At 30.2% G+C, this 13,582-nt stretch overlaps 1 protein-coding gene across 1 annotated transcript; it reads right to left on the reverse strand.

Moving 5' to 3' along the window:
- Window positions 1-5,515: 5,515 nt before the first annotated feature.
- LOC149892269 (2-iminobutanoate/2-iminopropanoate deaminase-like) lies at window positions 5,516-13,087 on the reverse strand. Its single transcript, XM_090077290.1, has 7 exons — window positions 12,763-13,087; window positions 12,460-12,520; window positions 7,783-7,827; window positions 7,322-7,376; window positions 7,161-7,229; window positions 6,681-6,736; window positions 5,516-5,761 (listed from the first exon to the last, which is right to left on the reverse strand). Exons 1-7 carry the CDS (start codon window positions 12,825-12,827, stop codon window positions 5,705-5,707), a joined length of 408 nt encoding a protein of 135 aa, XP_089933416.1. The 5' UTR covers window positions 12,828-13,087; the 3' UTR covers window positions 5,516-5,704.
- Between the last annotated feature and the right edge of the window lie 495 nt (window positions 13,088-13,582).

The raw sequence follows: 13,582 nt of genomic DNA on the forward strand, positions 1-13,582 counted from the left end.
TATTCCTTTTTGCAAGTATTTGAATATTTAAAACCAATCAAATGTTTATAACGCAAACAAGTGAATGATAAGTTAAATTCTCAGATGAATGATTGTTGAACTTGTACTTTATTTAGACGATCTGATTCACTTTTCACCCCGAATTGTGTTAATTTCGCATTAGTAAAAAATGGGGATAACTAAAAACTTACATTTATTTATCGCACAGTTTTTCCCCTTTAACAAGTTTTCTGTTTTTTCACGCAACGTTACAAGGTTCAGTCAGATTAAAACAACGTTACATGGTTCAGTCAGATTTAAGTGAAAACTATAAAAGTATTCTACTAAAACACAAAAATACATAACTGGGTTGTTGGATTTAACATTTTTTTAGTTAACAATGTATTTTTTTACAATGATTATTTGAATAAATGTTTTTAAAAAAGTTAAACTGATCATTTGAATAAATATTTTTATTCAAAAAGAAAATTATTTTATCGCATTTCTCAACTTTTTAGTTAATCGAGTTAATCGATTTGTGCATTGAACAGCTTGTTTAGGGCTGTATATTTGTATACGAAAGTAATAAGTAATATTTAAGATAGAAGAAGAAAGGACGAAGGAGTGTTTTTAGATAGAAGAATGGACGGAGAAGTGTTTCAAGAAAAGAAGACACGAGCAGAGTTGAATTTAGAAAAAAGTCAAAAATATAATCAAAATGGTTATTTACTATTCTATATATTACAAAAACATCCAATATATATTCAGATTTTTAAGATTGATTGTTGACAAATAAGCGTAGTTTCAGAGTATTATTATTTTAGACTTAAGTTTTAAGTTGTTTCTACACGCCATCTCAGATGTTCGCTCCCATCTAGATGTGCTTTTGCATAAAAGTATATGTAAATCAAATTTCGCTTTTCCATCAATTACATATTCGGAGTTATTCGGAGGTAACCGGTTTATTAGTTATGCGTTTTTCTGTTTCATTTAAGACGTAACATTTCTCTGTACAGGCTACAGAGATGTATTCTATTTTTCTAATATAATGAACTCCTGTATGTTTCAGGTACATCTCATATATGCTGCATACATAGCCACCGAGAGAAATTTCGGGCTCTGGGGAAGTTTTCTTAAGGGGCCCTCATTATGATTAATTATAAACCCAGGACCAATAGAAGCGTGCTCTAGTCATTGAAAATTAAAAAATGATAGTTAATTAAATCTTTTAAAAGTCAAAACTATTTAAATCTTTTAAAAAATATTTTAAAAAAATTGTTGGTACATACACGGGGCCCCGGGAATCTTCCCCGTCCACCCTCCCCTCTCGGCGGTCATGGCTGCATATTCTGCAACCTTAGGCGCTGTTTCTGTTATTGTTTATTTTAAACTTTTCTTTAAGACTAAGATGATAAAATTTATAAACAAAAAAAGGTTATAAACAATATTGGTACTAACTTATTTTATTAAATCCGCCTTTAAAAAAAAAAATTTTTTTTAAATCGAAATTCGTTGATATTTTGTGCAAGACGCAAAAGATGGAAATTCAAGATAATTCATACGACAATCCATTTTAATTGAATAAGTTTTTCTTTGATGAAAAAAAAATTATTAATTTGAAGTTTGAACGCTTCATTTTTTATGTGTCTATGAACTAAATGTGGTAAATACCACACAATTGCGTGAAAGCGATTGATCGTTTAAAACTGACGTCATTATTTCTAGTCAACATCACTTTGCACGTATTGGGAACGTTCTGTCTGTAGCGTTTTTTGAACTTCGCGTGCCTACTGAGGTAAATCAACAATATCACGTCGTTCTAACTCTTTCTTTTAACTTTGTTCCAGGTTGCTGATCCTGCGACGGAAACTTTTATAAAGACCGAGTTTGTTTTTTTGAATATCTTTAAGTTTATAAAACCACTGGTGAAAGTTTAATCGAAGCATAAAAAAAATACTTGGAAATCATTATTTCTGATATGATATGAGAGGATACGACAAATGAGCAAACTTGGGAGGAAAGAAAAAGAATTAGGGTTAGAGCACTGAAAATACTCTTTCTAGATTTTAGAAAATATTCTTTCTAGGTTAGAAAACAAATACTCTTTCTAGGTTTTAGAAAACACATATAAAAAAAACGAGATCTTCAGTTATGCTCTGAATAGTTAAAAAAAACAGATATAGCAATGATTTCTTAAAATGCTTGTAAAAGAAAATTTTTACAGTTTAGTGCAAACGAAATGCCTTACGGAGATATTGTGCGAAAGTGGCTAATAGATTGACTAGAGAACAATCATATATATTAACTAAATATCTAACTCGCGCTTCTGCAGTGAGGCTAATTTTTTGCCAGCCCAGATATGTTTTGCCAGCCTGAAATAACGCAATAATAAATCAAAGCAAAGCAAAACGAATTGTCAGTTTAAATAAAACGGCTACCGGTATTAAAAAATAAAAAAACTTGCTTCACTTTTTCTTACAGAATTTTTGTGAAGTTAGACATCTAGTTAATATATCATCGCTAGAGAAAGACATCGTTTTTTGTTGGTCAGGTTTGTCCAAACTGAAAAAATTCGCGCGTGCGACTGATAAAATATGAAAATCATAAAGGAATTCAGAAAATAATTTTTTATTTTTAGCGGCTCATAAGTTTTGTAGGATTGCTCGCTGAGTGCATGACATTCTCTTTACAATATTTCAGTCTAAAATGATTGCTTTGATTTGTACCAACTTTGGTACTAATCATGATTTGAAAACAAAATAGCATCCTGTTAAAACTGAAATTCGCATGGATTTTTGAGATTAGGGTGTTTGTTCATAAATGAATAAAGAATTCTTGAGTCCGTATCTCCACTTCTAAAATTAAGGTACTAAAAGATTATTATGATATTTTAACTAACTTTTTTAGTATTTTATACTGAAATATTAAACCAGCTTTTATCGTCAGTACGAACGGTGTGTAAGATTAAAAAAAAAAAAAAAAGATCGCGTTTTACCTTTAGTATGAACAAGGACGTATTAATAGATGGACGTTCAACGCATTGTTTCATAAAAAAGATATGCGTGTTACGGTATTGTTTAGATAACAATTAGAATATCCAAATAGAATATCCAATAAAAATATTTTTAAAAATATTTTTCTGAGCAGCGATACATAAAATGAGTATGACAGAAAACTTCAATACTAATCAAGAAGATTATTCTTTTTTGCTTGAAAATATTGAAAACGAAATTGACATAGTTATGGATGATTTTAAGAGTTAGCGGACTTGTTATCAGAGGATTTTGAATTGGAGCTCATACCACCAGCAATTCCTACAGAGAAGCTGACTGCAGAAGAAGAAACCAAAATGCTGAAAAAAACAGAAGAACGCCTAATAACTAAATTTACCTGTCCGAAATGTCACAATAGTTATCTTCGAGAATCGAATTTTAAAAAGCATGAAAAGAAATATTACATTGGCACTAAAGGTGTGTTTATACTCACATGTTGTGGAACTTAACGTCTAAACTGGTGCTAATTTATATTTGTAAATACTCCCAGATTATGAAAGTATTGTAATAATTCTTAATTTTGATTTTAGAAATTATTCAAAATTGTAAATTATTGTTTTATACTATTGAACTTCCATATAGAAGAATCCAAGTTGTCTTCATTACATTTTTTACATATACTGGTGTAAGAAAATGTACACAGTTAAAAAATGGCTAGTTAAAGGTAATAAAGGATTGACTTTCGTTACTCTTTAACCTGGATTCCATTAGAGGCAAGTTAGTACTGTAGATGGTACTAAAATCACAACAGTCTTCTGAACAAATTAATGAACAATCTTTATGTCTAATAACTTTAAAGTTTTCAACTGTATTGCCTTCTTTTGTTTCAATTATTCCAACATCCTCATTTGATGTACTTCAGAAGTTTTTAAAATCAGAAAATTTATTTCTGATTAGAAAAAAAGATAGTGGAAGTCATTATTACATTTACAGATGTTTATGCATGAAATGTTGGAGAATATGATATTAGCAGATTGAAGATTTAGTAGATCTGGAAGAGATTTGTTAACATTATTGGATAATGGCACTTCACGATTTAAAACAATTAGTCTCCACATGCCATTTGATTGGCGATAACTATTTATTTTAACTATTACAAAATAATTTTTGTTATTTTATTGAACAGTCAAAACCATGTTTTGATGCAAATGCTTTTAACTGTTGATGAATACTTATCACATGTAGTTTTTTATTTCTTCCAACTCTTGTGAGTGTTCAGGAAAAGTGAAGAATTTATCATTCCTCTGAACTTTAAAGCCTTTTTTGATTTTAAATCTAATCTGCATAAGACCATGTTTCTTGCTTAAAGATAACAACAGGTTTTAACTAATAGTGACTATCCTATTTTATTATGCAGCCACACTTTCCACAAAAACGTTTTAAATATTCCTCATGAAGACTCATTATTTATCCAGTAATGAGATAATAGATAGAAATATAAGATTACTTCTTTTGATATATCTAGAAAAGGTTAAAAATAAGGTTCTACATCACTTGTAGAAGGTTCAAGAATATGCAACAAAAGGTATGGTCTTATTATTTTTATCATCATGTTGTTACTATTAGTAACAACAACAATAATAAAAATAATAAGATCATTATAAGTTAAAGTACTTTTTGATGACTGACTGTTTAAAACTGCTTTATCAAAAATGCTCATTAAAAATACATAATATTTCTTTTTAACTTCTGAAATCAATAGTTTTTTATGAACTTTAAGATGCTTTTAGTTATAATACCTTTAGACAAAATGCGATTTAGGCATCGAAAATAAGAAAATTTATAACTAGGACGTTCGCGAAAAAAAAACAAAAAAAAAACAACACAAATTCAAGAGAAAAAAAAAGCGAGGCAAATAAGTTCGACATTTCCGACAAAAATAAGAAATACTCTCTGATTTGAGCCTTAAAGTGGGAAGCATAATCTGAGAGTAAGGTGAAAAGAACACTGAAAATCCCTTATTCGACCTTTAAACTATATCATAGCAACTTTAATTTAACAAAGAAAATTTGTTTCACTTTACTCTATCCATTCTAGTAAACCATACATAGCCTTTTTTGCAAAAGCCTAGTTTTAGACGTCAAAGTTTAAGCAGTTAAATTTTTAATAAGCAAAATTCATAGCTCAAACCAAACTTTTTCAGATTTGTGAACTATTCTTGATTATTTTTTTTTGTCTTTTATAACCATAAGCTTCAGTAAATGCATAATTATAATGAGTTTACTGAGGGAGGTTTTGTGAAACAAATTTGACGGGTAGAAGTCGGAATATCTGTATCATGAATTTAGAAAATTGACGGTAACAAGCATAGTTTTTGGCTAATTGGCGGCACCTTTGATCTATAACAATGCGTTGAACGTCCACTATTAATACGTCCTTGGTATGAATGAGGTATTAAACTTGATAAATAAGGTGCATGAAGGCGTTTTAGAATTAACTATGTATCTTGAACCACGTTATAAAGATCAAGTACACAAAGTTCATGAAAAAACTTTTAAAATTGTACAAAAATACGAAATCTTTTTTATATAATTTTTAAATCTAGATATATGATAATTACCAATTTACTAAATAAAAAGTTTTCTTACAAAACTTTAACGAAATATTACTTCTGTATTATTCTAAAAATTCTGTTAAAAATGGCGCTCATCAGAATAACTCTCAGGAACCCTTTATACATCCCGCACATCACCAACGATAGCAACCGATTTTATTTCAATTTTACCAAACTAAAAATAATCAGAAAATGTATTTCATTTTTTTCTTTTAAAACCGCAAATTAAATGAAAGTATTACTTAAAATTTAAAGACTTTTTTAACTAGACTTTATTACTATAATCGGAGACCCCAGAAAGCCACGCCCAATACACACACACACACGTGTGTGTGAATATATACATACATATATATATGTGTGTGCATATATATATAAACATACATATATATATATATATATATATATATATATATATATATATATATATATATATATATATATATATATATATATATATATATATATATATATATATATATATATATATATATATATATGTAAGACAGAGAATGTCAACTTTTGTGGATAATTGGTTATTTTTGTATTAGTTGAAATGAGCAATTTCACAGCATAATAGTATCAGAATGTTTCAAAAATCTCGCCTTTGAGAAAGGTAAGCTTTTGAATTCCGTTTTTATTATGTCTAACCTGTTCTTTTTATTTTGATACATTCATTGACATGCATTTTAAATGTTGACAGTGTTATTTTGGATTGGCTTTGTATGTAATTTTAGACTCTTGTTGCTCAATTCTATTCTTTTTGAAAAGAGCACCTGATAATAAGTTTGACTTCCATGACGAAAACATAAATAATCTGGTTAATTATTTGAACGATAGATAATATTACAGTAACTATTAATTTTTATTAAATAATTTAGTAAATGCTTGTGTCAAAAATATAAAAGCTAGCTTTTATGCTTATTATGCTAGCTGACAAAGATCATAATTAAAAAAAAAAATAATTTTTCTTAACTTGATAACTTTGAAATGGAAGAAGTTAAGAAACTTTAAAAATAAAAAAATTTCAAGAAATAAAAAAAAAAAAGAAATAAAAGAGAAGTTTATCTAAAAAGTCGAACAAATTTTTTTACCTTAGGAAGATTTGCACATTGATATGCAGCTCGTGCTGGATAAGGGAGTTTAAAATCTAAACAAAATATTTTATGAAAATTTCTGAACAACTTAATTAAATTTTTTTTTTGATTGTTTCATTTGTGAGAAAGAATCATTTACTTAAAGAGGGAAGAAAGAGGGATTAGAAGAAGAAAGATCGGAGAAATAAATTCCCTCTTAAAAAAGATTTACAAATTTTTGTCATTAAAGCATGAAATACTTTCAAAAGTGAACAATGGCATTAAACAGTGATGTAGTGAGGACTTCCATATGCTAAGTAAGACATTCTCTTTTTTTTCAAAATTTCTGAACTTTTTTTTAGGTTTATAAGTATATTAGTTAAGGAAATAGGGGAAAAGATTAAATAAAAAGAACAACTATGAAAATAAAACAAAAATCAAATAAAAGTTTTTAAGATAACATCTCATCCAAACAATAAAGTATTTGAAAACACTTACAAGTAGCATAGACTTCATTCACTTTGGCAAAATCATTGATGTCAGCAAGTAGGACAGTGGTTTCAATCACTAAAATTGATTTTTTAAATATATTTAACCTGTGTTTTACTACAAAAATCAAAGATAATACAAAGATAAACAAAAACAAAAGTAAAACATACCATTACTAAATGATGAACCAGCAGCTTCAAGTATGTAACCAATATTAGTTAAGGCCTATGTGACAAGTTAGTTAAAGAAAACTTTGTACCTCTTATGAAACAAGGTTAGGAAATATAGGCATTCAAATTTTTTAATTAAACTTTTTTATTAGCATATTAAACTAATTAAACTTGGTTTGTAAAAATAATAAAAAAGATTTTTGGTAAAGGAGCTTTACTAATAGAGAATATATAAAAAAAAAAAAAAGATGCTAATTTCCAATGATGGAAATGATACATACTTAAAAAGCAGTCTATTTTTGAATACATTTATTTGATATTAGGTTACCTATAAATTTACTATCATTTAAATGACAATAAATAAACAACTGTTTTAAATTTCCTTTTTTTTGTCCACTGCTTTTAACATGTATTAGAATACATACCAAAACATTTTTAAAATTTGAAACAACTTGTAATACCTGTTTTGCCTGATCTTCAACCAAATCACTGATAAAATCATTAGTCTAAACATGTATGCATGTGTATATACATACATACATACATACATACATACATACATACATACATACATACATACATACATACATACATACATACATACATACATACATACATACATATATATATATCACAGTTGATATTTTTGGGGATAGTGCCCTTCTAACTAACCCAAAAAAGCCACCTATATGGGGTGATAGTGGACACATGTAGCTGTTCAGAAATGGGAGTTTTGAAATCCATCTATTACATCCAAGAAAAAAAAATCAATTTTAAGCTGAAAATTTCCCAGTTTTTTTACTGTTTTGATTATTTACTAAACAAACCATAAAATTGAAATGGGCCATTGGAACTTCATGAAATTTTATGGTGTTGTACCTATATAGTATGACTATCAATGTATAAAATTTCATGCAGATATCTTGCTAGGTTATAAAGTTATAGGCCAAAATGTTTTGCAAAATCATACATTTTGACAGTGTTGGTACCAAAAGTTTTTAGTTTTGGTAAAAAAATTTTTGTCTGATTGGCCTGAATTTTTGTATGTATACTCTATAGGCAATAGGCAACAACTTTTGTTATTAGAGTTTTGGAATTAGACCATTACTGAAAAACTGTGGCCACAAAATCATTTTGAGCCCCAAAATTTCCTTATAAAATTGGCAAATCAATTTTCAATGAAAATGACCAACTGAGGGGTCCATTTTGCATTTTTTGGTACCCTGAGCACCAATTGATATAAAAAATTATAGAGCCTATTGAAAAATATCAAAAAATTACAACTTTTAGGTCAGTTTTTAGATTTTCATAAAATAGGCCTTTTTCGTGTACATTTTCTATGCATTAGTATAGGTTCAAAATGGAAAAGCAATGAGTAACCATGTTTTTTTTTGCATGAAAAACTAAAAAATAAAATTAGATTGTAAAATATAATGGAATGCATGTACACATAACACAAAGTGGGGTTTTTTGCCCAATAAGTTAATTTTAAGGCTTCCTCTTCATGCACCTTGGGGCTTTAGTAAAGGTTCAAAGCTGAAAAAACTTTTAGATGCAATAAAACTTGAATTTTAATCAGGTAAGTCACCTGAAATAGTTGAAATGAAGAGTTAAAGAAAACTCAAATATTAGAGGTGAAAGCTTTTTACTCAAAAATTTTATTTTCTTCTTAAATTGATAACTTAACAATTTTCTCTCAATCACAATTTAGGTTTTTTTTCTTGATTCAAGAAACACCTACTTTCTAATTTAATTAAACTGTTCTAAAATAAGCTGCACAATTTTAGAATTATAAAATGTGGCATTTTTGGCAGAGTAAGACTATTAAAGGTGCTTGCTGTTGTAGTCCACAAGGCAGTTTTTAAGTCTAGGACCGTATTCTGGATGAGATGGGAGTCGTTTGTATTGTTGCCAATGATGAGAAATGTCTTGATGAGCTGCTTCAACTACCTGTTCGCTGTAAATTCCAAGTGGTGACATGTGGCGGTTCACAAAGTCTTTGATGTGGTGAAATACCATATGGATCTTGGGTGTAACACTAGCATTTGGGATGGCATGGTATGAGTCTTGAAATTGTTGGATTTTGTCCAAAAAGTCATCCTCAAGATCTGATCCAAAGCAGCTTTCACTACAGCATCAAACTTCCTGAGCGCTTCGATGAATCCAAAAACTTGGAAAGCCAACTCAGCTTCTCCCAACTGTTGAAGCCTATCCACATTCTGAAGAAGTTTGCGACAATTGTTTCCTTCAAACATGCCTCCATGATAGGGGCTCAGTTTCATGTTAAGAGAAGTTGGCCATTTTTTGGCATTGGGCCATACACTTTTCATCTTCTGAAAAATGTGGTTAAAAACTCCAAGCAAAAGATGCAATTCTGGTGGAGACAAAATGTCCAGAATGAGAGAATCATTGGCTCCACTGAGGATAGGTGGATGGACAACATTGCCGGTGTGTTTTGCAGCTTTTATAGCTCTCTCTGATTGACCCAAGTGTTCTCAAGACTCCACCCTTCTCTAGATTTGTAAAATCAATGCTACACCAAGAGCAAGGGTGAGAGCTTGAGTGAGAGCTTGAGTGAGCTTGAAGCCAACAGAGAATGTTGGCCAGTTTCAAGTCACAATCAATAATGGCCTTCACTCTATCGACTTGAATGAGCGACCAAATTTGGCGGACATTCTCATAAGTCTCGGGAAGCTCTTATGCAACTGCCACAAGCATCTGGCACTTTACACCAGTATCTTTTGCAAGCCTGTCAGTCAAGAGACACTTTTGAGGTGGGGACTCTTTTGTGGCTCTGTTGATGACTCCCAAACAAAACTTCAGAAATCCCTTGCCACCATCAATTCCGATTTTCATAATTCGCTCAGTTGAAACATTTCGAGATATGCTGATTGTGCTGATAAGGTCAGTGATGTTTTTACAGTGGGCAACAGTGTGATCTGAACCAGTTTCACCTTTTGCATCAGAAGCCTTTATATTTGAGTGGGTAAAAAAATCACTGTTTCGACCAGCAGCCAGAAAATATTTGTTGAAATTCAGCTCAACAAGCTTTGTGTCTGAAGTCTGGTTTACTACTCTTGCCAATTTCATCATTCCCACATTAGATAAACCTGTGTTGAGCTGAACATTGACCATGTCTTGTGTCTTCAAAGCAGGAGAGATGGTTTTTGGTATATCTCCACTTGGCCCTGTAATTACAAATTGGCTTATGAAACATTTTTCCAATTACTAAATTATTGAGGAGAAAAATGCTTCTTGAATAAAAATATTTGTTGTGTCAATTAACATTACTTGAGGTATTCATTATTAAATGAAGCACCTGGAGTCACAAGAAGAGGTGGTCCTCCAGATGGTTTTGATAGCCTTAAAGTGCCTTTTGGTGAGGCTGTTTTGCTTCCAATCGCCTTTGCAGCAATCTGTTCTGCAACTTTCTCATCTTGAGCAGCTAGCCCTTTGAGGTTTTCACAAAATGTGGATTGGTTACAATTGTGTGGGAAGCCTTTCCTGATGGTACTCAGACAATCATTGCAGCATACAGTGCCCCCTTTCTCATCAGTTCGAGAAACATATAGCGGATGTTTCTCATTCAGCTTTAGATGCCCAATCCTGCAGATGAGACAGTCACAGTTTTTGCCACGAGTTTCCAATCTGACACGGATAGACTTGAAGTCATACAGTAATGGTAGAACAACTTCTTTGCCTTCATCTCGCTTCTTCATGATTGTCCGGTATGTATCACATATTCCTTGAGGTACTCTTGCACCACCCAAGTCAAAGTTGATGCCATAGATTTTTGACAAACGCACCACTTGGAATGAAGTTATTTGCCTGGTGCACTTTTTAAGGCAAGTTAGACAGACAATTTTTCTGTTCTCCTCGTGACCTCTTGCATGATTTAGCATTGTGAGAGATTGCTTAATCTCCTGTAAATGCAACAGTATTCAAATAGTTTTATCAGTCTTGAAATTTAAACTATCTCTTAGTTGTGCAAATAGAAAGAATTAAAAAAAAAAAAAGGCAAAATTTTGTAGACTTTTAAGCCAAAATATAATTGATGTTATTGACAATATATGCAATTGAAACAAATCGAAACTTTACCTGTATGCAGAAATATGGACGGTCACAAAAGTGAGGATGAACCTTTTATTTGGAGATTGGTCTAAAATTTAAGCCATGCTTTGTCACAAAATTTAAAATAACTTAATTTAATTTCAGAGCTTTAAAATATATTTATTAGAAGTTTTTTCTACTCAAAAATTTTATTTTCTTCTTAAATTGATAACTTAAAAATTTACTCTCAATCACAATTTAGGTTTTTTTTCTTGATTCAAGAAAATTAGGATTAAAATAGTTTTGATATAAAAGCAAACTACTTTCATATCTACTCTCCCTTTAGTTCATTTACCCACTTGTCATCTTACAGTACTTTATATAGTATAGTTTGCATATGAGTATAGTGCACACTCAACTTTTTTAACAATAAATATGGAATACATCTATTTAATAAATATCATTTTTAAAGTGTGCACCTATTTCTTTGATATCATTTTTTTGTAATAAAAGTGCACACTATACTCAATAAAATACAATACTTTTTACCACTTCCTACTTTTTCTGCTGAAAAATATTTCCATCTAAAACATCATAGACCTAAAACTTTCCTCAGAAGTTGAAAATGTAAAAAAAGAATCTTACCTTGATAATTGTAGTTTTGTTGAAGAAAGAAATTAATTCCAAATGCAATAAAATACAAGTTTTGAAAACAATAACAAGTGATGTTTTTATGGATTAACCTGTAAAATCTGCTTGAACAAAAAAATAGGGAATGCCATACATTCATTTTTTCAGTAAGTTGTCTCTGTCAAAAACTACCTGTCAGTAAATAATCAAAACAGTAAAAAAACTGGGAAATTTTCAGCTTAAAATTGATTTTTTTTTCTTGGATGTAATAGATGGATTTCAAAACTCCCATTTCTGGACAGCTACATGTGTCCACTATCACCCCATATAGGTGGCTTTTTTGGGTTAGTTAGAAGGGCACTATCCCCAAAAATATCAGCTGTGATATACCATGCCAACCATTCATTAAAAAGTAAAATAACCACAAATTAGTAAAACAAAAATAACAATAATGTTACCTCTGCACATATTCCAAGTTGCCCAGATATATGAAGAATATGGTTCACTTGAATAGCTTGACTAACATGTTTATATAAAAAGAGAGAGAAAAAAAAACTCTTAATACATAGGAATATACATCAAGTTTTATGTTGGTTTGAATTTCTTTTTACACAAAAGTCCCTAGTTCTGATAAAGATTTAGACAACTATAGGCAGAAAACAAACAGATGGGAAGTTAAAAATTACACCCCTAGCATACTTAAACTACAGTTGTATTGTAAACTATTTCTCATAAGCCCACAGAAGAAGAAAAAAACAAACCTGTAAGGCCCAATAGCCTTCGGTGCTTTTGGAGTATAAATGACTTTTCGAATTATGGAGTTCATTTTCTGTGGGATCAATTGATAAGATTTGTCAGTTGTAAAGTGTCGCAATTTTTAAGTAAGCTCAGGCATTGAGCGCTATGTAAGCTAATAAAAAGTGGATAAAAAATTTGTTTGTTATTTTTTGCTGGAAATGCATTCTATTAATATGATTACATTCCGTTATCTATCGCAACCCTCGTCAAAAAATACACGTTATTTTTTATATAAGAAACGTGTTTTAGACGAAACTGGTACCCGAAGTCCCAAAATCTTTAGAAAATGTTAGTACTAAGTTACTTTTCGATAAAAAAAAAAAAACTTATTTTGTTAAGAATTCGAGGGATATTTCCTCATTTCGTGTTCAGGGACAAATCTGAGGATTATATTGCATCAAATGATGTTTGATGGAATTCAAATAAATTTAGTTGACAGTAAGCATTTCATCTTGCTTGTAAACATGCTTTCAAATTGCATTTTGTATACTTATTCTTTCTTTTGATACTTAACAAACTCTTAAGAAATTTTAAGTACTAGAGTTGTAAACTAAGTACCCTTAAAATAAGAAACTTTCTAGTACAAGCCCGTCTGCTTGGTTTTTTTTTTTTTAAAAAAAAAAAAAAAGTGCAAGTGTTTAATAAAAAATGTTTTATTGGATGGTAGAAGAACAAGTGAAAGCTAAGAATAACATAATATTAAGATAATGTTGTATAATGAAAGATTGAGGAGAGTAAAAACCATTGCTTAAAGTTAGCAAACAATTTTACGTGCGTAAAGTT

The sequence above is a fragment of the Hydra viridissima genome, unplaced genomic scaffold (assembly GCF_058129835.1).
Source record: "Hydra viridissima isolate aposymbiotic clone 2 unplaced genomic scaffold, HvirCarnegie_v1 scaffold_2, whole genome shotgun sequence".
NCBI classification, from domain to species: Eukaryota; Metazoa; Cnidaria; class Hydrozoa; order Anthoathecata; family Hydridae; genus Hydra; species Hydra viridissima.

Bases quoted from the DNA above. Each gene is read 5' to 3' on its own strand.
- LOC149892269 (XM_090077290.1), bottom strand. From the start codon at position 12,827: ATGAACTCCATAATTCGAAAAGTCATTTATACTCCAAAAGCACCGAAG. The intron at 7,828-12,459 runs GTAACATTATTG...ATACATGTTTAG, and splicing joins AACTTGGAATATGTGCAGAG to ACTAATGATTTTATCAGTGA. The intron at 7,230-7,321 runs GTATGTTTTACT...AATCAATTTTAG, and splicing joins TGGTTCATCATTTAGTAATG to TGATTGAAACCACTGTCCTA.